General features: G+C 34.5%; 1 protein-coding gene across 1 annotated transcript; it reads right to left on the minus strand.

Moving 5' to 3' along the window:
- Positions 1–3,111: 3,111 nt before the first annotated feature.
- LOC110453411 lies at positions 3,112–17,565 on the minus strand. Its single transcript, XM_021502352.1, has 9 exons — positions 17,481–17,565; positions 14,740–14,804; positions 12,647–12,889; positions 12,018–12,173; positions 9,454–9,627; positions 8,930–9,041; positions 7,017–7,138; positions 5,517–5,567; positions 3,112–3,987 (listed from the first exon to the last, which is right to left on the minus strand). The coding sequence occupies exons 1-9, from the start codon at positions 17,486–17,488 to the stop codon at positions 3,644–3,646; spliced, it is 1,275 nt and encodes a 424-aa protein (XP_021358027.1). The 5' UTR covers positions 17,489–17,565; the 3' UTR covers positions 3,112–3,643.
- Positions 17,566–27,048: the final 9,483 nt, after the last annotated feature.

Below are 27,048 nucleotides of genomic sequence, written 5' to 3' on the forward strand. Positions count from 1 at the left end.
TTGTAAAAACATATAAAATATAAATAGTAAAAAGGGTATATACTAATCTAAACAGTGATATTTAAATATTTATGTTAATAACAAAAATGTAAAAAGTACAGTATCACAGGCAATAAGGTGCGCAGTACAGTTGAATCTGTATTAAGCGACCACTCAAGGGAAATTTGAAAACAGGACATTAATTTAAAGTGGTCATTTATTAACATACATTTATAAATTACAACCTGGTGTATTTCTTTATGACATTTATACATATATATACAAAAAAATGAACAAGTTTATAGTTACAACATTTTTTAAGAAATGGCAGCCTTGGGAAATCTTATATTTATTTGTATGTAAGGGTATACCATCTACTTCTTGTGAATTAATGAATATTTACGGATCTTGCCAGTGTCAAAAGAATATAGGCCGGGGAGAGTATTTTTCTCCCATTCCAACTACCAGAATAACCTCAGAAACCATGAAGATGTGTTTGGACTAGGTACCATTTTTAACATATCAACTTTTTAACTGAGCTTTTTTTGAGGAACACAAATCTATCAGCGTGACTTAGCATACCCAATATTGACAACCTTTTAAACGTTTACGGTAAATATATTGTAAAAGGTTTTAATTTCATCACTTTTGCCTTTTCCTCATTGTGGCTTCGGAGTTTTCCCAATTCGTGATATCACGTCATTGTCGAGTCAAACAAATGATGTCAAATGCCATGTTTAAAAAAAAAAAATGCCTTCTTCAATGATAGACAAAAAATTGTATATTTTTAATGAGGGTTATAAGATATGATCTTTATAAAATGTTTTCTTAGTGAATTAACAAAACCAGTCCTGGCTGACCTTGACAAGATAACAAATTATTAAACAACATGCAGAAAACTCAATGTTATATTATGATACTTTGTTCACATTTCGTCATGTGATTTTGAAAGTGAAATATCTCTCAATTCTTCCCAGCATTCATAAGTACTTTTTCAAGAACAAAATTATTTGACTTCATGTGATCTTAATAATAAAATACAGAATGTTCGTACTAAAATAAGGCAATAAAACAACTTGCAAACCTCTTGAAATAATTCGCTCGATGTTGCTGAACTTGTGAGCGTGTCTTAGGGTGATACGGCATCACTGGAAAAGCTAGCTTGCCACGTAAGGCAGTATTTTCCCCTCTTAGTCCCCGAGTGTAACACTATAACTAAGTAACCTATAAATAAACTTTTTCGATTTGAGTTTTTTTTTAAAGTGTCTGTAGTCGTTTTACTGATTATGTGATATTACTTGAGGAGTATCATTTTGAATCAAGAAAATGCAGAGAATACTTTCATTAATATTGCAACAAAATTTGTCGAGATTCATATTTTACGGTTTCTGTATAATTCAAGTACCAATAATGGAGCTTGACACAACAGAATACTGGTACACATATCTAATTGAGGAAATCTTAACTGCGTAACAGAATTATTCTATTAAAACAAATCCAAAGAAAAAATTAAAAAAAAAAAAACATCATTTTTTTCAAATAAACATTTTCATTTAAACAGATTTGAAAATGATTTTTTCTAAAGCTTAATTATTCTAAAAATCTGCCTCTTGTTTTATTTTGTACATTATGCTTAATCGTATTCATCACATGAAGGAACATGTACACACCAGGTATACTTAAAAAAAAAAGAAATTTATTTAGTTAAACTAGGGAATGACCAAAATCACAGTGTAAAACTGAGAACACATTTTAACATGTGGAAATATAACACATTTATAATGCTTAATATAAAATTTGAAAACAGCACAACTGTTAGAAATCAACTTAAATAAAAGTAAATAAATACATAAACTGTACTATAAACAAACGTTTACTAACAGCTATTATAAAGGAGTTTTGATTGGTTGAAGGCTACCAATGTACCATCGACATCTCACAACTTGATGGCATCACAGACTTTCAATTGCATTGTAGATTCGACGTCACAAAATCGTATGGCTTCAAGTCAAAATACTGATATACCAGTACCGTATTTATCCTGCAATAAACCCAGGGGCTGTACACAACTTAAAGTAGGGGCTGGGCTTATCAAAGGATGATAAAACAACATTTGTCAGCATTTTTACGGCAATATATATGAATGGGCTTAATACCAGGCATGGGCTTATTGCCGGACAAATAAGGTATCCAAATCATAGACTGGGCAAGCGCACTTTAAATAAGTACGGGTGAATGAGTTAAGCAACGAATTCAGGTTTAGTGATAAATAGAATCTTATATTTGTTTTGTGAAATATGAAATTTATGACACTTTGCCAGTGGCTCAATAAAATTAAAAATCTTAGATTTCCTTCAAAAACCTAATATGACATAAACACATATGCAGGATTTCGTATTTATGAAATACCTTTGAAGTTGTGACCTAGTTTTATTTAGTTAGTACAGCAATTAGATACCAAGGTACATTTGATACTACCAGATAAGTCACAAGAAATGCCTAAAAAATGTCAAAATAAATTACTCTGCCTAAAGTATGCTATATTAGCCCTTTCACCCCTATGCAACTTTAGTAGACTCTACAATGCATTGATCTGGATGAGTCCATTATGGTCTACAGTGGTGACAGGGTTAGACATTAAAAGGTATGAAATATTTTTGCACAAAAATAAGGCAAATATATATGGAGACACATCAAAAAGTGAGGCACTTGATATTGACCTTTTGGGAAGTAGAGGAAGAAGGAGGGTGAGGTTAGGGGGCAAGGGGAGGGGGTATGTGGCAGGGAAACATGTTGTTCTGACCCCCACCAATTACCCCAATATCCACAATATTCAAATGTATTTATTTTAGACATCGCCAATACATATATCATAATGAGCGGGTTCCACTGAATATTCATATCTGAAATAGCCCAAAAAGAGCTTTGTAATATGAATTTGAGGTTCTTATATACTGCTTTAACACAACCTAGTTTGTAGGTAGTCTCAAAGCGATTCACAAATTATCATCTGTGGTTATAGGGCCTTTGCCACCAGCCAACATACAGCCAGTGCTGCTATTTCGGTGCTCACAGCTAGCATTCAACAATTCTAGCGCTGCACAACCACATACTTATTTACAGCCGAGTAGACTGGAAAACAAGTGGAGAAAAGTATCTTGCTCAAAGATACAACACAGTGCCATGCTGTGACTCGAACCCCCAACCCTTGGGTCACGAGACCAGCATCCTACCACTAGACTATCATGCCTTTGTAACAAATTTAACACTTTCCATTAACTTCATTAATGAATTAGTATAATAGACAGTAAATGCTTTATAATATTCCAATGAGTTTGACAGATATCAAAATGGAGCAATGTCCAAATAAATTGTAAAAAAAATGTATTTCATCATACTTTGATTGCTACAATCATGAAACAGGCCATATAATTCAATTGCATTTACAAGAATATGTATTTGTTTCTAATAAAATCACTGACAAGTTTTAAAGAACTGAGCAAAAGCTTTTGATAAAAGTCAAAATATAATGCTGCCCGACAATAAAATTCCTTTCTATTTCATAAAAGATTATGACTTTCGCGAAATCGTTTATACACAGTATAACTGATGCATTTTGAGGATTTCAAATAAAATATGTTGCCATGTCGATTGAACTGTCTAATCATTTGATGACGTGGTGGTGGTTCATAGCTTCGTCGTACGATGGTGGAGCTGGGCCATATTCATTTCCCCATACCAGTGTTGTGCTGCCTTCTATATTTATAGCTGGCGCTGTAGGTGTTTGAGAGACGTGGTTCAGAGATATGCTCGAACCAACACTATTTCGCTGGTAGCCAGTTTGTTCCTCAACATGTGAGTTTTGACGGGTTTCTATGTATTCCCTTTGACGGGTTGGTTTCCTCTTCTTTTGATAGCAACAGAAACAGATGACGAAGAAAATCACAAACAGTATACCTCCAATGATGGCCAAGACGACTGCCAAGCCTACGGGAACATCACCTGCAACTGTGAAAATAAAAATAAAAATAAAGTCAAACTGTCAGAATTTCAGAATAAAATGTTTAAGTCGTAGTGAAATTCATGTTTGGGCTTTTTAGCGTTTGATGTTTGTATGAATATGACCTTGGTGTATGACCCTAAGAGTGACCTTTTGTGTATGACCCTCACATTGACCTTTTGAGTATGACCCTCAGAGTGACCTTTTGTGTATGACCCTCAGAGTGACCTTTTGTGTATGACCCTCAGTGACCTTTCGTGTATGACCCGAAGATTGACCATTCGTGTATGACCCTAAGAGTGACCTTTTGTGTATGACCCCAAGAGTGACCTTTCATTTTTGACCCTAACAGTGACCTTTTGTGTATGACCCTAACAGTGACCTTTTGCATATGACCCTCAGGGTGACCTTTTGTGTATGACCCTCAGAGTGACCTTTTGTGTATGACCCTCAGAGTGACTTTTCGTGTATGATCCTAAGAGTGACCTTTCATGTATGACCTTAAAAGTGACCTTTCGTGTATGACCCTAAAAGTGACCTTTCGTGTATGACCCCAAAACACCCAAACTTTGAATCACAAAGTTGAACTTAGTTGATCATATTTGAAATCTGCATAAGACGGAATGTAATTAATGAAAAAACTTGAGGCAAATCATTTAGTTTGAAATCTATAAATAGGGGATTTTATGTAATTTGAAATATATGTTTGATGTATTTTTGTACAGTAAATTGTTTGTTCAGGAGTTAACTTTCCAATGTTCTTGTACAGGTCATTGTTTTATTTCGATTTTATTAGGTGTTATTTTCAATGTTTGCCTAATGATTGGGCCTTGATTGTCGTTCAAAACAACGATAATTATTACTTATACAAGAAAATAATCCGGACTTTGTCGTAAGTACGACACATCAAGATATTCGAAAATTTGAAGTTGGATTTATGGCAGTTTGACTGACAGTGTATAAATTCATGAGAAAATCTAAAGCCGCTGATTATAGTTATGGTTTTAATACCTAGGTAAGCATTCTAATTATTTGACATTTGACCTCTTGTTGCTGTGACCTCAAATGTAACCTTGTTACTATATATGTACCAGAATGTGTTATGTGGCGCTTAACCCTAGTGATGCTATACCCGCCTTTCCAATAATGATTTTAGTAAAAAAAAAAAAATGTAAATGGGGTCAGAAAATAGAAAATATGTCCTGTAAAATTAAGCATTACACTGACCTTAAGTTTTATTATACACACTTCAGAATCTTACACACCTCTTTCCTGTCTGTTCCGTTTAATAAAAAAAAAAAATGAAATCAATCAGAATTTACAGTCCCAATCAGAAAATAGAGGTAAAAATTGAGTGTCGAAAACTCCCAAGATTAAATAAATGGTTTTATTTACCTACTAAGATTCAGCTTAAAAAGTTTAAACGGGACAAGAATATTTCTTCCTGTGACCTTGACCTTAATGTAACATGACCTAAGAATTCCTCACAGCTAGCGAACAATGTAAATGAAAGACTGTGTAGATCGTCCATACTTACCAGAGTCATCATCACTGGCTTCAGGAACAGAATATACTGTAGTTGGTCCAACTGGAAAACAAAATCAAAATAATTATACAAAATTATTGTATTCACAATACCTTGGTAACACATACTGAGATTTAAACAAAAGCACAATATTTCATGAGTGCAAAACATTATTGTCAAAACATAAGAACTCAAAACAGTCTGTGAGCCCCTACTGCTCCCGTGCCAATTTAGTGTCACTTATTATTAACAAATTTCTATAAACAGTAACAGTAGCCTTGGTCTTGACAATGGATTTTGAAATATTAACTCATTCAAGGTATTTTGAGTCTGACATTGGTATAAAGTTTGATCAAAATCCTCATGGAAATGAAGTTGTCAGAGTGGTGTGACTGATGAATTGCTTTACAAATTTCTATAATTAGTAACAGTGACTTTGACCTCTACCTTTGAACTCTAATAATTGACCTTTGTGTAAAGTCTTAATTATCAAAATCTGTTAAGAAATGAAGTCACTAGAGCGATGACAACAAATTAGGACTTCATGGGGTTCGACAGAAGAGATTATAATGATATGACATGTGTCTATCAGACACAGATGACCAACTCCTGCACTAAGGAATTAAAGCAAGGTCACAGGGGTCAAGGTCAAAGGGAAAAGTCACAAAAATGTTGTAACCCTAGCTACAGTATAGTTACCAAGGTAGTCGACAACTGAACTAAACACAAAAACTTTACGAGCCAGATGTTTGTACATACAAGGGTATATTTGTCTGAATACACTATTTATGTGCCAACAGGCCCAGTAATAAGCCCATCCATCTTTTTTTGCAGTTCAGTAGAAATACAAATATTTTCCACAGTGCCCTATAATACCGGTAAGCTCACACTCGTACTTTACATCAAATTTTATGTTGTATCCCTGGATTTACTACAAGCATACTAATTTAGCACACACATTTTAGTGCATTATAAAATTTGACAGATTAGTGCATTGATAAAATACCGAATCCACAAAATGTGTATGGAAAACGATATACAGGAGCTTCATTTTGCACAATCATAATTAACCACAATATTTAAAGTGCAAAAAGCACTAAGATAAGACCACCGCTAAAATTAGTACATTTAAATAATTGCAGGAAAAATGATTATATATACAGTGTAGGAATTAAATTTTCAGTTCTATTTTGTATAAATAGTGTATAACTACTACTACAAAAACGTGAAAAATATATTCAAGTTAATCCTTATAATTTAATCTACTATACACAATCCCTGTGTAAATCCACTTTTATTGATGGACTCTATTCTTTTAGGAATTATTGCACTGCTGTATCAGTCAATCAAAAGCAACGTTATAAACAGCGACGTCATTTTTTACGTTATGGGCTGATAACATAATTTTTTAAGTCAATGAAAATGCTTGTTACAAGCAAGATTAAATTATTCACATTTACAGAAACATTTTACGTTAGTGTTATTACAAAGCACACCATACATTCTACTTACCTCGTACTTTCTCACAAATATAAGACTTTTTCTCACTATCACAATTCTTCACCACCCATTTCTGTGTGTCGAAATTATGGACAACACAGTCTTGTTCTTTGGACCCAGAAAACGTGTCCATTCTTGAAAATATAACAAACGATAGAACATAAGCTTTTTTATGGAACCAGCTGGGCCCATATTCATGAAACCATTCTCATACTCAAACATGGATCTTGTGCTCAAGCCTAATTTTTTGTTTCAGTTATAAATTAATAAAAAAAATATCTGATTTTGTCAATGCTTTGGAAAAAAGTTGAAGAAACTTACAGCTGAATACTGTATTTCAATGTTCACATTTGACTTTTTGATTTTTGACACAATTTAAGTGAGTTTCAAGAAAGCTGATTTTGGTACAGAATCCACGTTTGAGTATGAGAACGATTTCCTGAATACGGGCTCTGTACTCTGATTCATACAACAGCCCACAAGCATGCTCAATCAGCGTTTATTTGAAGGCTAAAAGAACCTTTCCATTAAACTTGTCAATTTTATACAACAGGATTAAAAAGCAAACACTAAGCATATCTAAGCTACAGTTTTAGAAAATTTACCTTAAAACAGAAAATGTAAGATCATAATATTTCCACTGCAAGTTCCTCGTTTACCATAAGAAATTGCGTTCATAGGGCTTTGAATGTAATTGGACCAGCGTCATTTGGAAGTTTCTCTTTCCGCCCCGGTTAACACCATACAACCGTTAGAAGCAAACATTTTGGCAACGTTAGACTGTTTCAGGAATCTCATTGATTGCACTGACGAAACAGAGATTTCAATATTGAAAATATAAGGATTTATATATCTTTGTTTAGGTCAATAATACTAAAGATTTAGTCAAGAATGTAAATATAAAGATTTAACGGCATTTTTTCATTATTATGCCAGCTGAAATGCAAAGCGGTTACATGCGATGTAGTTACAAGTATTTGATTTCCAGCATGAAATCGAAAAAAGTTTAATCCAATTATATAAAGGTTCTTTTTCCTGTTAATTAGGAATTGACATTCTAAGTACTGTATAACATGAAATGTTCGTTGTGTATAAACATTCGTGGTTTTTCGTGGTTGCTATTGAACCAAGAAAATAAAATACAGCGAATTTGAATGATATACATGTCTACTGTTTGTTAATACAGGATATCCACGAAAGTTTGTACCACGAAACGATCTAAACAGCTTCAAACCATGAAGGGAGGTATTCACAAATATTTCGTGTACAGATCTATGTGATATTATCATCATATCTGTGATATATGCTACCTCCTTTTCTATAGTATTTTATACGTACAAATATGATTTGTATTATATTTTTTACTCATGTTGTAAATATTGTATATTTCTATGTCGACCACATGTAAGATGAGTCTTTGACTCCATGTGTTATCAAATTTGAATAAAGTCTATCATTCATAATTGATCTTGAGTATAGAATCTGAGCTTAAGCACGGCAATGGTTTGATGAAACTTTGGGCCGGGTGAGCTAAAATCTTCAAACAAAATCATGTATAAGCTGACTCTATATACAGGCAGGTAAAAAGCAAAGTGGTCGGATCATAGTGTAGCGTTCCACACGTACAGTGCAAAGTAGTTTTATATTTTTTTTTAATATAATAAACAATTTTAAAAGCAAATTTTAAAAGAAATTAACAATGATTTTTTTTTTTTTTTTTCAAATTCATTTAAAATAACAGTAAATGTATCAAGTGGTATTGTCAATAAAAGTAGTACCTGTAGTGGCGTAGGAATATGTTCCCACGGTTTTAACCAATCGCAGCACCTTTAGGTTTTACTAAAAGTGTGTAATACCTGTACCATATTTATGACATGTCTGTATGGCAAAGTATAATGGGTCAGTTATGTGATAAAGCCACTTACTTGTCACCGAGGGTCAGTCCTGATCCGTCCAGCCATTGGTAAGTTTCCTCTTTCCTAAGATCATTCAATCCAATCCAAACCTCCTTTAGCCCAGCCACATTTTTACCATAAGCTGAAAACACAAAATTTGGTATTAACTTGAGACCTCTTTGTTTATGTGTACAGACCTGTTTCCCTTCCTGTCCAGTGTAAAATGTTCAGGGATAAAGCTTCATTGAACCTCCTAAAGTTAAGGTACAAGGTTTGGAAATCTTTGTCAAGTCTTTGGCAGAAAGCAGATCATAGTAAAGACAAGCTACAATCAACTTGACGTCATAATAACAGCAATAGATCATAGAAGGAAATTCATTGGATTTGTTGGAAATTTCATGCAACCAACAACTCAATTATTCAAGTTGGGAGGAAAACAAACATTTCCCACTTACTTTAGAAGCAAGATAGAACAAAAATACCATCCCTTGGGTACGGTTCTAAATTGTCGAGCCCTCGTGACAGATTCTATTTATCATGTGTGGCGTACGTACCTTGTACCTTGTTAAACAGCTGTCTGGAGTCTATCTTGATAAGGTTCGACTGTATATAACCACAGTTCTGCTGAGCCAGAGTGTAGGATGTTCCGGAGGCTGGCTGGGTCATCAAAGAATAACAGAAGTTGGACGTCGACAAGTTTGTCCAACCCGGGGGACAGGAGCTGGCATCTGAAATCATTTTACACAGCAGATTTTCAGGTTTCATGTCTGACAAAAAACATTTGAATATATCAAAGAACATAGCTTGTCATCCTCGGATAACCACGGCAGATTTCGCTTGTGTGACCGTAGAGAAGCGAAATTAGCAGCGATGAGCCGATGATGATTTTTTGTGAGTTACACTGCAAAAATGTAAATCAAAGAACTAATATACTGTTTCAGCTGAGACTTGACATTTAACCCTTTCAACCCTATGTAACTTTAGTAGACTCTACCATGCATTGACCTGGATGAGTCCATTATGGTCTACAGTGGTTTCATCAGTCTAACAGAATATTCCCTGAAATCTGAAGAGTCGAAACGTATGTCAACTTAGATCTGCCCTTTAAAATTCAAAAGTCAAAGCTCATTATTGGATTTATTGAGGGGTCTACATAAAAGCTCTGAAGGTATAACTCTGCTGAAATTAATGATTTTTGTGATTTAGGGGAAATACTGCACAATTTACAAGAGGATATCCATTTTGTGAAAGTATCAAATCAGATGTTCGTGGTTTTATTCTTTCCTTACTCTTTATATGATTTTACTGTTTGTAGTTTTGCTCCGTCTTTGCGTATTGCAGAGTTATCTGCTCTTGTGAGCAGGTATTGATGGTTATTTCATTTGTTTATGAGAGTAACGTCATCACTTTTTGAGAAAACGACGTAATTTTCTCACACAAACCAATGACGTAACAATCCATACCTGCTCACAAGAGAACATAATGCAAAGACGGAATAAGCAAAAAAACAACCAATAATGAGCTTTGACTTTTGAATTTTAAAGGGCAAATCTAAGTTGACAAAGTGGGAAATGTTTGTTTACTTAAGCTTAATGCTAAAAAATGCAAGACACTTATTAGGAGCGAACAAGCAAGAAAGAATGAGAATATCCTCTTAAACAACAAGATAATAGAAGATGTGGACAAATTTGTATATCTTGGTTCTGTAATGGACAGAGAAGAAGGAGGAAGTAGTGATATCAAGAACAGGCTACAGAAGGCAAGAGGAGCATTTCACCAACTCCGAAATATCTGGGGAGCACACCAAGCTCTTGGCAGAAAGACAAAGAACCATCTGTTCAAGCCACTGGTTAGACCTGTATTACTGTATGGCTGTGAGACCTGGAAAATTACAAAAGCAGAAGAAAAGAAACTGACCACCTTCCAATACCAGTGTCTCAGAAGGATGTTGAGAGTAAGATGGCAGCAAAGAACACTAAAAGCTGAAATTAAAGAGCTAGCCAACATAAATGACATCAGCTGTGAAATAAGGAGAAGAAGGTGGAACTGGATTGGTCACATCTTGAGGAGAGAAGGAACAAATGACTGTACAACAGCTTTGTGATGGGAACCAGATGGGAAAAAGAGCAAGTGGGAGACCAAAAACAACCTGGCGAAGAACGGTTGAAAAAGAGCGCAACCATTTCGGATGGAGTAGCTGGAACACCGCAGCGAAAGACAGATTGGGGTGGAAAAGAAGCGTGGAGGCCTTATGCGCCTATTGGTGGTGAGAGACATACAGGGGTTGACGGAAAGTTTTGCTTATAATATGAAATAAAATTAATTTCTTCAACAACAGTTATGAAACAAGTCATTAATGCAGCTTATATCAATCGCTCTTGTTGATCCAGATGTTAGCACGCAAACAAACATCATTCAGAAATTTGTAGTACAATATTATACTTCATGAAAAATTTGGTTGAAAAGTTATGCTGCATTAATTCTCTTTGTATTGAAGAATGTCTTAGTATGGAAGGAAACGGGATCAAACCAGAGCAAACTTTGGTGAAGGCAACTGTTTTTTCCACTACTCAATTCAACCACCATATATCTATAACTATATGGGTACATCTTACTACATTTAACAAAGCTTGAAATGTACTGAATAGGAAAAGTTTGAAAGACACTAAAAAGGGTTCAAATTGGGCAAATTTCCCACAGAAAACCATTCATTTTTCCACCTCTGAGAGGAGTTTTATGAGAATAAAAAATCACAGGTCCAGTTTTACAATCTTGAATGGGGCAAATTTTCTTGCACTTAAAGCAAGTTGATAAATTAAAAANAAAATTAAAAAAAAAAAAAAAAAAAAATTTAAAAAAAAAGGGTATAAACAATTGCATAACTGAAATTGGTTTTATTTAGTCTTTTATTATTTCACCTAAAAAACAAATGAAATCTTTAATTGATACAAAGAAAATACAACATAATTGTTCAAACAAAGTTTCTGATGTTTCATACTGTACAACAAATTTCTGAAGGATTTTTGTTTATTATTGTTGCTTATTAAGCATGTAAAATGTACACATAGCTAAATGATACTTTTCTGTGTTAAGTGTTTAGGGTTCTATATATACTCACCGTATGTCTGAAACATAAGAGTTATGCCAGCATGATCATAGAAATTTTTATCGTTGGATATGAAGTAAAGGTAGAGGTATTGACCACTGCTGACCAACTGGTAGGGGTTCGTACTATCACAGATGTCCAGTAACACTTCAGAGGTAGCTGTTTGACCTTGAATCACACACAAAAAAAGAAAAATATGACCTTGACACTAATAGTACTGCATGCATCGTAAATGATTTAATTACAAACAAAGGTATGTGTGCAGTTTTGGTTATTGAAAATGTAATCTTCATTACTTTAATGAAATATAAGGGAAAAAATGTACTACATGTATATCATTTATTATAGAAAATGTTAGATTTTTTCAACACATATTCTCTGACTCAAACTAGGAGGCAGCGGGAGGGCTTACTTAAGGACAATGAAATAACCTCTGTTAGCATAAGTGAGCTTATTACTGGTCATGGGCTTATTGCTGGATAGAATTGAGTAATTGTAAGAGGGATGATTCCGGGGCACCCCAACCCTGGCATCCCTCCCTAAATTGCTGGGGGAATAAAACAATTTGAACCTAAAAAAAATAAATAAAAAAAAAAATAAAAATAAAAATAGAATTGCGTCATTTTGTAAATCGTACTGACCGTTTCTGACAGAGAGATGGTCATATCCACTGCACAATGCATAGGAGGCGGCCCACTGGAGGTCCACGTTTTTTACCGTCAATTTGATCCGTTTGCCCAAACCTGCGTCTAACTTCCATCCACAGTGAAGATTGTCACTGTAGTGAGGCTCTCCGAGCTGACGAGTTATGATGGTACCACTTGTCTCACCAGCTATGTTCAAAACATTTCCATTATCACAGTAATACAACTCTTGACTTTTGCCTGCAAAAACAAAATAATATTATGTAGTTCTGAACACCGTGAAGTTCGATCCACATGATAAAGGTCTGTAAAATCCTAAAAAAATAAAAAAATAAATAATTAAATAATTCAACAGGTTAAGACACAAATTTTACTGTAGAAATATTTTGTATTTATGAAATTGAATTGCAATGTTTACCTGAAAACTGATTATTAATTCAAAGCAATACTAAATACATTTTGCTTGTTAAGATTTGTGTTAAGGTAAAAGATACAATTAAGATGAAGTATATTTAATTTGTTTGTAGTTGGAGTATACATGTACTTTTGAAAAAAATAATTAAAAAAAAATAATCCCCCCCCCCCCTGAAAAAAAACAGGGGCTGAACTCAGACCTATCCACTATCAATCATACATTTTACCCACAATTCTCTTTCCAGGAATCAATAATAAACAGTATCAAAATGAAAGATGTTTCCCTTTACCAAGGGAAGTAACTCTAAACCAGAAAATTTCATTCATTTAGGTTGCTTGATCTTCTGGTAGCTGTCGATAACTCTTACCTTTACCCTTAATTAACACAATATAAACATAAAAACACATATTGTATACTAAATTATTAGAAATGAGTGCAATATTGAAGCCATGTGCAGGGAGGCACTTTCTTTAGTCACTTGTGTTTTTTTAACGAATCAGAAAGCACAAGTTTATTGTGCATATATTCACGAGTGCGCAGAGGGCACGTGTGAATATATACGTCCGCACAATAAATGAGTGCTTTCTGATTCGTTAGAAAAACACAAGTGTGTGGTCTTGCTTTTATCAAACACCTTCCGTATTTGGTAGAGATCGATACAAAGATTTTATAAACTTCGATATTTTTTGCAAATACCGGGAACTTTTCAGTTCACCATGACAAGGGTATTCCCATAAAAAGTAGTTCCGGCTAGTAGGTAAATCATGGTCTCAAAATTGCTTGTATTACTATAACAAGATTCAACAGGTATGTGATAAATGTTCTATAGCCCCTGAGGCTGTGTTAAATGTTGTTTGGCTAGCTATGATGAAATAAGAGAGACTTATTTAAGAAATTATATAAAGGATTTGTTTTTAAATTTTACCATGGGGCTATATGATAAAGTAATTTCTATCCTCTTATACAGAGTACGGTTGGTCAAGAAATAATAAAACAAAATATATTTGAAACACTTAAATAGTTATAACATCCACAGAGAGACTAACAGCAAACATATTAGTATATATGAGGCCAACAAAAAGTATGTGCAGTTTAGATACCCCATTGCGACCTACCAGTGATCCATCTACAATTTATTTTAATGAGATCTTTTCAACTGTATTGCTAAAAACAATGTTAAACTTAACTATTTCCAGAAATTCTGTGAGTCCCATAAAAATTCTATGAGTACAGGGCCCGCGACTGGCATGAAGATTTATCACTGCCTACCCTAAATTTTCCTGCTAAACCCAGAACATTTCATTTCCGAGTTGTATACCTGGTAATTCTTGGCCAGGTAAAAAGTCAGTGTAATTATTAATTTTGCTCCACTATAGATGCACTCCAATTCATCATTTTGTATTGAAGTGCATCGTTAGTAGAGGGAAATTATAATTCTTCTTTAAACTTGATTGGTTAAAGCTGACCATCATTATATGGTAACTTGTCTATACAGACATACACCATATTTTTCTGACATATTTTACCTAAAACACATTTTATTTTGGCTTGGCCTGACCAAGATGTTGAAGAAATCATGACTGAGCTTATATTACTTCACAGTTTATGTTTATCATTCAGAAAAATCTACTTGTTGGCAAATAAATGCACACTAGTAGTTAATTATATAACTCACCAAGAACAGCAAAAGCTATGCAAGCTAGTGTCAAGAAAACAACATTCTCCAATTCCGGCCGGATTCTGTAATCATAAAAAATATTAAACTTACAGAACGATTACAGAACAAATTCTGTGTACAGGGCAAATTTGGATTTTTTCCATACTTACTACAAGGAAAATCTTTTAGATATATGTCATGAGCAAAAAAAAGTACCGCCATCACACATATGCATTCTACATAATTAAGTGCAGTTTACATACTGTGTTATCTACAGTTCATATTAAGGCAATTATTATTTGAGGCTTTGAGAATTGAAGATGTCCCTCGCCTGTTGAGTTGAGGTGTAACTTTATTACAGTAGATCTATATAAGGGTCCTGAATTTCCAGACTTCTCACAGATAGCAAAGGTTCAATTGAAGCATGAATGTTCAGAAAACAAGTATTTTGGTATGAATTGATGGTTAATTTTGTATACTGTATTATGCAACCACAACTAACAGAATCAGAGGTGTCTTTGCACAACCTGTCACATATAAAGCACCAAGAAAATATCTATGTGGTATATGGCTGCAACGATACCCATACCTCACAATACGATACATATCGCGGTACGATGCTTACGATACAATACGTATCACGATTCAAATTTCTGCTTAAAAGGTAAACTTCTTGATGATTGAGTGGAGGATTTTAATGAGTTTTTTATAGACTTCAAATTTTCCAAAAGCTTCCTGCAGGCTTTTACCAGGTACTCTAAATTTGAAATTGTGCACCAGGGCCCCTGCTTCACACGGAGTAGCAGTTATAATTATCAATTACAACTCATGACAACTTATGACCTTCCCACATCTCAAGCATTATTGATGGTTCATCTTATCCAATATATGTTTGATGATGAAGAAGTGAGTAACCTTTCAAAAATCTTCGTAAAAATCTTTCGGGGGAGGACATCAGTCTGCTGCCCTGCCACAAAATTATTTTGTTACTTTTGGCTTAACATTTACAGATGGTAGCTATAGCTACATTAATGTTAACTTGACTTGCAACAAAACTTTCCTCTCATTTCAAGTTAAAACTTGTTTAAATTGAAAAAAAATACATTATGCCAATGGTTGTTTAAGTTCAATTAAAAACAGTTTGATGTCGGTGCCTCTTTAACTTTATATGGAGGTTTTATTCCAGGTACAGCCAAGCTTCGGTTTGCTTAATTACAGAAATTTAAAGTGCCCATGATTGATTTCAACCTGCTCTAGATCCACTGTATTTTCTTCTGATGACTATTTACTATATAACGTAGCGGTCGAAGCCATTCAGTATTTGAAACTTAAGATGTTGGTAATGTTGTTTTAGGATACCTAACATTTTGAGCCTTCAGTCTCTTAGGGCCTCACTCACTTTATTTGACCTTTCTTTGGTCTTATTCCAAGACAGAAAACCATATCTTGGTTGTATGTTCTAAAAGGGCATGATGAAATTTTAACATGTGATCAAAGTAATAATTACATACCTTGTTGATATCTTGCTCATGACTAACTCCAACTATGTTAGATGTTAAAAATGACGAGATACTTTTGACAAGTGTCACAGGTACAGTAAGCATAATCATATCCGATAAAAAGTAGCCGACCAGGGCTAGCAGCCTCGTATGTAAAAAGAATAGTCATACTTTCACAATGATAAAGGTTTAATATTGCGTGCAACTTTTGAGAACTACCTACTTTTGATTAGGCCCATACAAATGTCTATTTGCAATTGGTTCACAGAGATATTAAATTACTGGCCAAATTTTAATCTACCCTAATTGACTGCGATAATTAACGTAGCTTCTGACAACAAGTTTTTTTTGTACATATTGTGTGGCCGGGGCAGAGGAGGCTCGATATTATTAGTTCTAACTTTTGGCCTCTTGATGACTGCAAGCTGACATTAGCACTGCGCCAGTCCCCAGTATTTCACACCTGTACTTTCCAGGAATTTTTTAACTGAACTAGCTATAAAACAGGTGCGGTAGTTACAATACAGGTGCGGTAGTTACAGTACAGGTGCGGTAGTTACAGTACAGCAGGACTCTTGATTCACCTCAACTACTTTGCATTAATCTGCGTTAACATATATATACGTATTATACAGTCAATTAATAAGTGAATATATGTTTCCGGGTATTTGGATGAAATTAGCTTAACTGTACAGTACAATTGTTCAAGTAGCCCTGACACCACACTCAGACATTATGACAGATATACAATTGTATACTGTATTCTACTTTTTAATTGTATACACCAGACATCTATATCTATCTATTATATGTCTGTTGCAGCCTGAGTTTCCTCTAGCCCTAACACCACACTTTGACACTCGGGCTATATCTGTTGTTGATATTATAGATTTCCCACACTAAGGAGTCTGACGTTTTATCAACATTGTAACTACACTCATGTATAACAATTTGTATTATAAAGAAAAGTACCCATTAGTAAAAGGGACATTTCTTATATACAGACTGTTATAGTAATATTGATAAAACGTCAGTATAAGGGGTATTTGTTTGTATACAGATTGTTATACATAAGTGTAGATATAAACGATTAAACGTCAGACTCCTGTAAATTTCCACTCTGACTGTCTGATCAGCCGTGACAGATGATAAACAACCTCGGTCTAATAAAGACGCAGAAACCTCTCCAAGACTAAGATAATACTCATTCATTCTTTAAACAAACTGTATTTTAAAATTACACTATCGTCTGAAACTCACCCATTCATATTTTTTTCCCGTCGAAGCAAAAACAATCTGTTACACTATCTTTTCCGGTTATTTCGCAAACTCAGTTTATAAAAATACAAACTTCATTAACAGGAGAGTTCCTATTGTATTGGAACTCTCCTGACAACGGGATGGAGGTAATGCAGGTAGTATTTTGGCGGGAAATAGTGGAAAAGTGTTGCGAAGATCACTTTGTTAACCATTTCAACCTCTCCAACTTTAGTAGACTCCCCCATGCATTTATCTAAATGAGTCCATTATGGTCTTCCTGAAACCTATCAAATAGCTAGACGCGTGCCTTCAATTTTGCTATTTTCGGGGTTGTAGAAAGCGAAAGTGAGCGTAAGGATGAGATACTCCAGGGGTTACGCGCGCGCTCACTTACTTTTTCTACACCCATGGAATATGGTAACAAAAAGCCGACCTAATTAGATAAAAAAAATAAGCATATGAACACATATTGGGTAAATATCATAACATTTCTCCTTTGAGTTCTCTGGTAAACGATGCAGTGTACAAACGTGTATTTCTTTGTCATATATAATTGTAACGTTCTCCTTGTAATCAATATTTCTTTAATATCTTTTAATCTTCTGATACTGCAGATCTTTTGCCGTGGTCCGAAAGGAATGTCGAGAATAGCGCCCTTCATGGAATTTAAAGGTCGTATGAATGACGTCATCGAGGCATTTCATCTCATCGATATTTGTGTCGTACTTATTTGTTGTCATGGTCAGGTGCAAAAGGAACAATATTGACCAGTGATACAATGTGTGTTGGAATAAAATATCTTAAATAACATTTCCCGGCGTTCCAAATTATATTTTAGAGATTTCATTATCTGTTTTTAGTGGTGACTGAGATATGTGCCATTTCGTTATTTCGCTGCACAATAGCAAAATGATTGTCTAAATCATCGCCGCTGGTTTGGTTTGTTTCTTCTCTCTCTACTTCTTTGGCCATTTAAGGACGTGGCAGGATTTGGCTGTGGAGGAAAACCGGAGAACCCGAAGAAAAACCACCGTCCAGTGGCCAGTTTCTCCTTTTTCTAAGTCTACGTCTCAGAAGACAACACTATGTGCAACCTCGGATTGGGCATTCCCTTGTAAAACATACGCCTAGTACTAGAAACAATGGTTGTTCATTCACAGGCACCAAATGTAAATGGAGCGGAGAAACTTGAATGCACAGCCAGATCGGAGTTCGAACCTGGGACAATCCTACTCTATAGATGGACGCTCTTCCAATTGAGCTACCTGGTCGCCGACGATCGACCCAATTCAGTTATTAAACAAAAACCGTTTTGTCACCAATATATGAGCGTATAAAGTTTGCATGTGCCGTTTGAAACATTGGAACGCCTGGCGACAGTCACGCATCAAAATGATAATAATAAAATTAGAAACACATATTTAAAAGATATTTATATTTGTCCACTGCTTCACCCGACCATTTTTACTTAATCACGTGACTTATAAATTGTAATTAAAATGTTTTTTTTTCTATACTGAGAAAAGATATGACATGGCCGATATAGAGCATTTATTGCCTATAGAAATTATATAATGTGTTAGGGAATACTCATCTCACTGACACGTCTAGATCTTAATCTGATCATGGCACCCGAAACTAGAACTGTCAGAGTAAAACGTGGCACTAGCGACAAGTTATCGATGTCGTTACACCAACTGAACATATTGGCTATCATTAGAGATTATCATATGACCATTTTGATATCAAACCCCTTATCAGCCCGAGAGTCCTGATAGGGGGTGTGATATCAAAATGGTCATATCATAAACTATTTATCATGTTTTTTTCCTTTAACTAAAAAAAGAAACAAAACATACACACACAACAATATTTCTTTATTTTGTTTACTGATATTCATAAGAATGTTAACAAAAATAATGATGTATATAAACAAAACAGTAACAATTATACGTAAAAAGCACGTGAGACAACAGATAATCCGTGAATATTTTGATGTCCGATTGTGTTTTTCTCGCAGTGTTCTTGTTTCTCATGCTTTCCACGAAAGCTTCAGTATCATTAGCATTATTGAATTGTTCCCCTGCATTCATAACACTTTCGTCTCCTTTTCCATTTCATCGTTGTCAACTATTTCGTCTAATTCAACAATCCTTGCTGCAAATTCCTCCAAAATCTCCTCGCCACTAGGGGGTGTGATATCACCCGGGCTGATATCGACTTGTTGAAATTTTAGACTTAATTAGTAAACATATGATAATAGAAATATATTTGGATATTCCGGATGCCATTTTGATGCTACATACATCGATATATATATCTACCAAAGATGTGACTTCATGTGTCAGTTTGTATATTAGACATCATTTCAAGTTTTGATATAACCGAACTTCAATTACTTTTTGGAAGTCGATTATTTCAAAAGTAAGAAAGAATGAAGGAAAGAGAGAGAGATAAAGAAAATATCATATATTGTATATTTAGGTGAACTTTTATAGAGGATCTAGAAAATGAATTCCGTTATATTAAATTTTAGACGAAAAACACTGAAGTATAACTATTCAGCCACGCATATATATAAAACGTCAGAAATATTGGCTCCATACTTAAGGTAATTGGTAAACTTATACAAATGGTTAAATTTGCAGTCATGAAAAGAAACATGTTACATTTTACTACAGTGTTTGATGTATCTGTACATGTAGGTATTTGTATCTTCCTCTAGCTTCCTATTATCTCTGAACAGGTAAAGATCTTTATTTTTCAGGTATCCTTTGATCTCATTTTGACATTTTCAAATCAACCAACATTCTTGTCACATAATAACATTTGAAAAACAAGCAGAGGAAGCACTGAAATAATTTTGTTTTATAAGTAGGCAATATTGGAAACATTAACGTGATCTGATTTATTTACTTCAAATACAAACACACAGATGTCAACAACTTTTTTTTCACATGATTTAAAACGGAATGAACAAATTCCATTGTTGTTATAACTGTCTGACACAGCCGGTGAGCTAAGTACGTCGGCCACGTGACTATTCGTACGTCTACGACAATATTTGTCACGTGAGTGAATTCGGTATAGTATAAAACACTTGCTATGTTTTAGTGCAAATAGTATATGCTGTGTTGAACAATTTACCCTTCAGTGCCAAGGAGAAAAATCGTCCATATTTTCTGAAGAACACCGGCAGCTTTGGGAGACTTCCTTCTGTTTTCAAATCTTTCTTTAACTTGGCATACTGTCTTGGAGATAAGAGTCATTAATTCCGTATCTGATTTTTTTTACAATAAGCACTAAAATAAGATCTTTTATTCTGTCGTAATTAATTTATTAACTGATTTTAAGTCGACGTTAAAACACACAAATTATCAGGTCCCTGTGGTCGACACCACCTCCAACGGGATTGAAAAAAACTTGCTACAGGTTAAAATAAATAAATCAAACAACAAGAAAGTACCGGAGTGTCATTAAAACTGTTATTGTAACTAAAAAGTGATAAAACTAAGGCAAAATATGACCAATTGAAATATTTATATGCAGTCTGTTGGAAGGGTAAACGTCTTCTGTTTCACCAATGGCATATGCCATGTAAATCTAGGTCTCATCTAAGTAATGTTACGTCTCCAAAGCAAGAACAGGGGCAGTGGCAACACAATAGTAAAGAAAAGTAATGAACATTATCACAAGAGTTAATATCGACCCTCTTTATAATATTAATAATTATAACTCAAGGTTCTCATATACCGCTTTATCACACCCTAGTTCGTAGGTAGTCTCATAGCGGTTCACAAATTATTATCCGTGTTTATAGGGCCTTTTGCGACCAGTCAATATCTTTCTCAACTCACTGGGGGAGCATACACCGGGCAGTGCTGCCATTTCGGCGCTCACAGCTAGCATTCAACAACTCTAGCAGTCTGCCCTACCACGTACTCATTTACAGCAAAGTAGACTGGAACAATCAGAGTAAAAAATCTTGCTCAGAGATACAACACAGTGCTGTGCCTTGACTCGAACCTGCAACCCTTCGGTCAAGAGCCGGGCGTCCTATATATTGTACCACTAGACTACCGTGCCTCCCGACACACAAAGAAGTTGCATATTTCCGAATTAGTTTCCATTGGTCTTGACACCAAACTTTGTCATTTTCACAGGTAGAGTCCACACATGCCACTGTTAAAACGTCTAAGTCTGGTATCAGGGCCATAGGAAACATGGGCTATTTCTCTATTGAGATTATGATGGCGACCATAGTCTTCAACATGCAATTATTTTTACCCTCTGTTGTAAGTTTGTCCGTCAGCAGTTGGGATCCATCAAGGAAGTCATGATATTCGGAACAAACTCTTTAACACCGATAGGTGTGAACAGCCTATGTTGAGGGTCAGGAAGCACTGGTGTTACTATCAAGAAAGAGAAAGTTCAAGAAGTTTGTATGCGTTTATGTTAATTTGTGTGCTGGTTACTGAGAAAGGGAAAATTGGAATACGTATATATATGCTAAATGACATGTTACTCATTCAAGACGTAACATCTGTATTTGTGTAGATTATTTGTTCTGGTTGATTCTATCATACATGAAGCATATGACTTTTTAGCTCACCTGGTCTGAAGGACCATGGTGAGCTAATGCCATACCGCATCGTCCGTCAATTTTTCCTTTAAAACGCTTCTAGTCCTGATCGGCCGAGTAGATTTTACTTTTTTTGATTTTATGAACATGGGTGTGGCCCCCCTGGGGGCAGAGGGGCGGGGCCCAATAGGGGAAATAGAGGTAAAACCTTTAAAATCCTTCTTCTACCGTAGTAATTGAGGGATTTTATCCTAATTTAATCTGGAGCATCTTTGGGCCAAGGGGACTCAATTTTCTATAAATGGTGGGTCTGGCCCTCCTGGGGGCTGAGGGGCGGGGCCCAATTGGGGAAATATAGCAAATTCTTTAAAATCATTCTTCTTCCGTAGGAATGAAAGGATTTGGTCCATATTTGGTGTGGAGCATCCTTGGGGGAACCAATTTTGTATAAACATTGGGTGTTGCCCCCCTCCAAGTACTGGATGGATCAGAGGGCCTCTTGTTTCATTGATAGTATCAAGTATTTTTGTATTTGTGTATGGTTGGGTGTATGATTTGGTCAAGTATTATTGTTTTTGTATAGATTTTAAATAATATATAAAGAAATTTTATTTAATTTCTTGTAATCCTGAAACAAGTTTTAAACTTAATATACTTATCGCCTTTGTTAGGCCGGATGGAAGCGTGCAGGGTATCTTACTATGGTAGGAAACCGGAATACTTGGAAGAAACCCTCATTATCCGGCAGGTGACCAGATGCCTTTTCACATTCAATCGGGGAGTCAAACTACGGCCACCTTGGTTAAAGTCGAGGGTTTTCCGTAATGTTTGCAATAATAACACATAGCTTCATTTTTCTGGTGACTCATTATTTTACATTTTAATCATAAAATACACAAAAAATGATAACAATGAGTATTGATAAAATTAGTGTAAAACATCAATCTATCTAAAACGACAAATTAAAGAACACTTTTCAGATACACATATAACATGTAACTACAGACATTCAAATACTTACATGCACAAAAATAGTCCTGTTGAATAATTTACCCAAATAATGGACTCAAAGATTACTTTTATACAAAACTCAGAGGCAAATGATATTAAAAAAGGAACACTAGCAATATGGCAATGATACCAACCATTGTAAAGAATAAATAAAAAAAAGTTACTAAATAAATAAAGGTAGGTGTAAAAGGAATCATAAAGCACTATATTACATGTACAGAAGAGACTGTATATCGACCACCCTTTTTTGCGACCAGATCACTAGGCCTTTTTGTATAGAAAAAAAGCCTGTCTGTTCCATTAAACTAGCTAGATAATGGGCCAGCTGGATTAAATCATAACATATTCAAACAATAAAAAGTCTTGTTACAAAACTTAAGAAAATATTAAACTTTTAAATGCATTTATAATCTTGAAGAGACTGTCAACATTTCAATATATTTCACAAGAAAATCTGTTCATTTTGAGAATTTGAACACCATTTTTCAATGATTTTCATCTATCTTACTTCAATACTTGCTAATTAGTCTCATGAAATCACAAATGAATTCATTAAAATGTTCTTGCAGAGTCGTCCCATAAAAACACATATAAAGCTTATAAAATCCTCACCAATCTGATTCACAAACAATATTGGAGTCGTTTCATGAAAGCTAGGGCACATAAATATAATAAAATTCCTTTTGCGAATAAATCATCTATGTCTTAAAGTAGTCGTAACATTCTGGAAATACCAGTTAGTACTTGCACAAACCTAGACAAGGTAGGATAAGAAATAGGTTTTACCTTCTACAGATTTTCCAAAATTTTGAAAGATAACGTATGAGACTATTTAAGGAAAATCCAGAATCATTTTTGGGATCGTACAGTATATACAACAACAAAAAGCTACATTTTGCATAAATCCGCGAAGAGGTTTATGAACTTGGGATCGTACAGTATATACAACAAAAAAAACTACATTTTGCATAAATCCGCGAAGAGGTTTATGAACTAAAGTGCACACTGGTTTTTTCAGTATATACTGTATAACCAAAAAAAATATTCTGGTAATACCTAAAATGACCAGCCAACATTTTTTAATTCATAGTAAGTGAATATCAGTTCATTTCTAATAAAAAAAAAATGCGCAGTGATTTCATCACCAAACAATTTCAACCTATTATTTCATTAGAAATACAAATACTGCGCCAAACATTGCGGTTTATGACGTCATCACTTTTTGTGTTGTCTGTTTTTAAGGTTTTACAATATAACCTGAAAAAGTCTACTATGGGGGGAATAGCCGAAATTAATAAATTATTTACCGTTTTCTACAAGTGAAATAGCTCCGAAATAAAGGAAATGGTGGATTTTGTTAAAAAAACTCCTTAAAAGTTAAATCAAATTTTTTTTTCTATAAATGCTCATATGAGCACAAGTAATAGGAACTGTGTTGGTTAAGAACATTATTAGAAATAAGATAACCCAATCAATAGTCAAACTTTTCATAACTGATTATTTAATATTTCCTGAGTAATCTCCCTTTATTGACCTCGCTGTGAATATTTTCCTTCAATTTTCGTCGTCTTTCATTTAAAAAGTCATCAAATCAAACATAGCATCATTCTTGAAAACAAACTCCTTAAAGTAAGTTAATCAATAACAATAATTCGGCCGAGTAACATTGTACTTGCGTTACAGTTTAACGGTGGAGCAGACAGAATATTTCAAACACCATTTACAGCACAACATTCTACTACACATCAATACATGTCTGTAATAAATATATATCTGGTGTAAAACTAAGCATTAAAATGCATGGCGCAATACTTGACATGTGTAACAAAACACTCTACCTAAACAACCATATGGTCTATCTTATTTTAATTTAGAATTTGAGGCGTGTCGTATATCCCGATCGATTGAACACGTACATAGTTACCAGAAAACACAATTTCGTGTGTGAACATCCAAAAAATACTCAATTGTAAATTACTCATATTTTACATAACATTTATACTACTAGTATCATGTGAACTATCGATGAGTAAACAAGATTTAAAGTCACTGCAAATGAATTCCTGTTGAGCACAGAAAGACAACTACATGAAATTTAATGCCAAACAAATATTCATTATTTCCATATCCAATCAATTTACAGTACTAGCTTTATCTTATCCAATTAATTTACAGTTTTTCATATCCTATCAATCTTCAGTAATTCTTAACCAATCAAATTACAGTTTTTCTTACCCAATCAACAAACAGTATTTCACAGTGTAGCAACTAATTTTTAAATACATGATCACATTTTCATTTCAAGATGTTGCAACAAAACTTGAAGTCAAGAGACAATTAACCCTTTCACCCCTATGTAACTTTAGTTAACTCTTCCATGCATTGATCTGGATGAGTCCATTTTGGTCTCCAGTGGTGAAAGCATTAAGGTCCCATGGGTTCATTATATTTTTTTTAGATCATACAATAAACATTGAAACTTCGATATAATGCCACTCACTCTATTTTGCCACCTCACTTACTGCCAACTTCCCTAAGGTCAACTTTCGTTTTCCTAAAAACTACTTTATAGGTCATCTTACTTAATATTCATGTTAAACCTTTACATACAAATATTTTTTCTCTCTAAAAAACGTGGCAATATAGCAAGGTTCTATTGTACGCATATCAAATCAAATAAAAAATATCAGAATCGGGACATGTGTAAGTTAAGATCAACAAAAAGCAGACCCCCAGTCAAGGCTATAACACGTATAATGTAGGATACACTGTTTCTAATTGTAGTTAGGTGGGTACTGCTCATGGTAGTAAAACAGCATAACTTCTTTAATTCACACAAATAAAAAAACAATCAATTTAAAAAAAGGGTTTCTGTTTTCAGAAGACTTGGACATGAACACATTAATTTAAAAATAAAATAAAACAAATAATAAACATTTATTTCATGATAAAAATAATTCTACAACAGATATACTCATACCTCAAACATTTGCTGAGGAAGAAAAATATTTGAACCTAAAAAAAACCAAGAGGCCCATGGGCCTTAACGGTCACCTGATATATTTATACAGAGAGTTGATTTTGTTTTTAACATGTACAGAAATATTATTCTAAGTGACAAAAAACAATAAAACCACCTTATTCAATATCTAGCATACAGATTTCAGACTAAAAAGTATTTGAAACTAGCACCTCTGATTCTAAACAAGGAAAATGAAGAAATTTTAGCACACTGACACCTTTGGGCCCCACCCTACAGCCCTTGGGGGTAAGGGCTGGCTCAAAATTTTCAAAGTACCAAACTGTCAACTCAAGGTTATAATTCCAATCAAGTTATTAACATGTAATATTCAAAGTATCATTTGCCATTATAAACCATAATAAATTTTGCCGCCCACCCTCCCCACCCTTCCTTCCCCAGGGTGTAAACCTGAGACCCTAGGGTCATAAACCTTAAGACTAAGACCCTTCCATCTATGGAGAGTGTTTGATTCTACCATATCTTGCTCTTGAGAAGACGATTTTTGAAATTTCAGTCAATTCAACACTTTTTGGCCCCACCCATCAACCCCGGGGGGTCAGTCAGGGCTGATATGTGCATACTATCAAACTGCTACCTAATACTGATAATGCTAACCCAAATTGAATTACTTCCAATGGAAATTAAACAAATGTTGGTCCAAAATGTGATTTCCCTATATAAACTATAGTAAAGTTTACCCCCTCCCCAGGGGGAAACGTGAGACCCCAGGGTCATGAAATTCACAATTTTGGTAAAGCACCTTAAGACCCTTCCATCTATGAAGAGTATTTGATTCTACCATATCTGGGTCTTGAGGAGAAGATTTTTGAAATTTTAGTCAATTTGACCCTTTTTGGCCCCGCCCCTCAGGCCCCTGGGGGCTTGGGACTAAACCGGCCACTATTTTTGTTGACCTTTGTCCATGGAAGGTTCCTGCAAAATTTCATTGAAAT

This window comes from Mizuhopecten yessoensis, unplaced genomic scaffold, assembly GCF_002113885.1.
Source record: "Mizuhopecten yessoensis strain PY_sf001 unplaced genomic scaffold, ASM211388v2 scaffold7283, whole genome shotgun sequence".
Lineage (NCBI taxonomy): Eukaryota > Metazoa > Mollusca > Bivalvia > Pectinida > Pectinidae > Mizuhopecten > Mizuhopecten yessoensis.

Excerpts from the sequence above, each read along its gene's own strand:
- LOC110453411 (XM_021502352.1), bottom strand. Across the intron at positions 12,890-14,739 it reads CATAGCTTTTGCTGTTCTTG|GCAAAAGTCAAGAGTTGTAT; the intron begins GTGAGTTATATA and ends TTGTTTTTGCAG. Across the intron at positions 3,988-5,516 it reads AGCCAGTGATGATGACTCTG|TTGCAGGTGATGTTCCCGTA; the intron begins GTAAGTATGGAC and ends TTATTTTCACAG.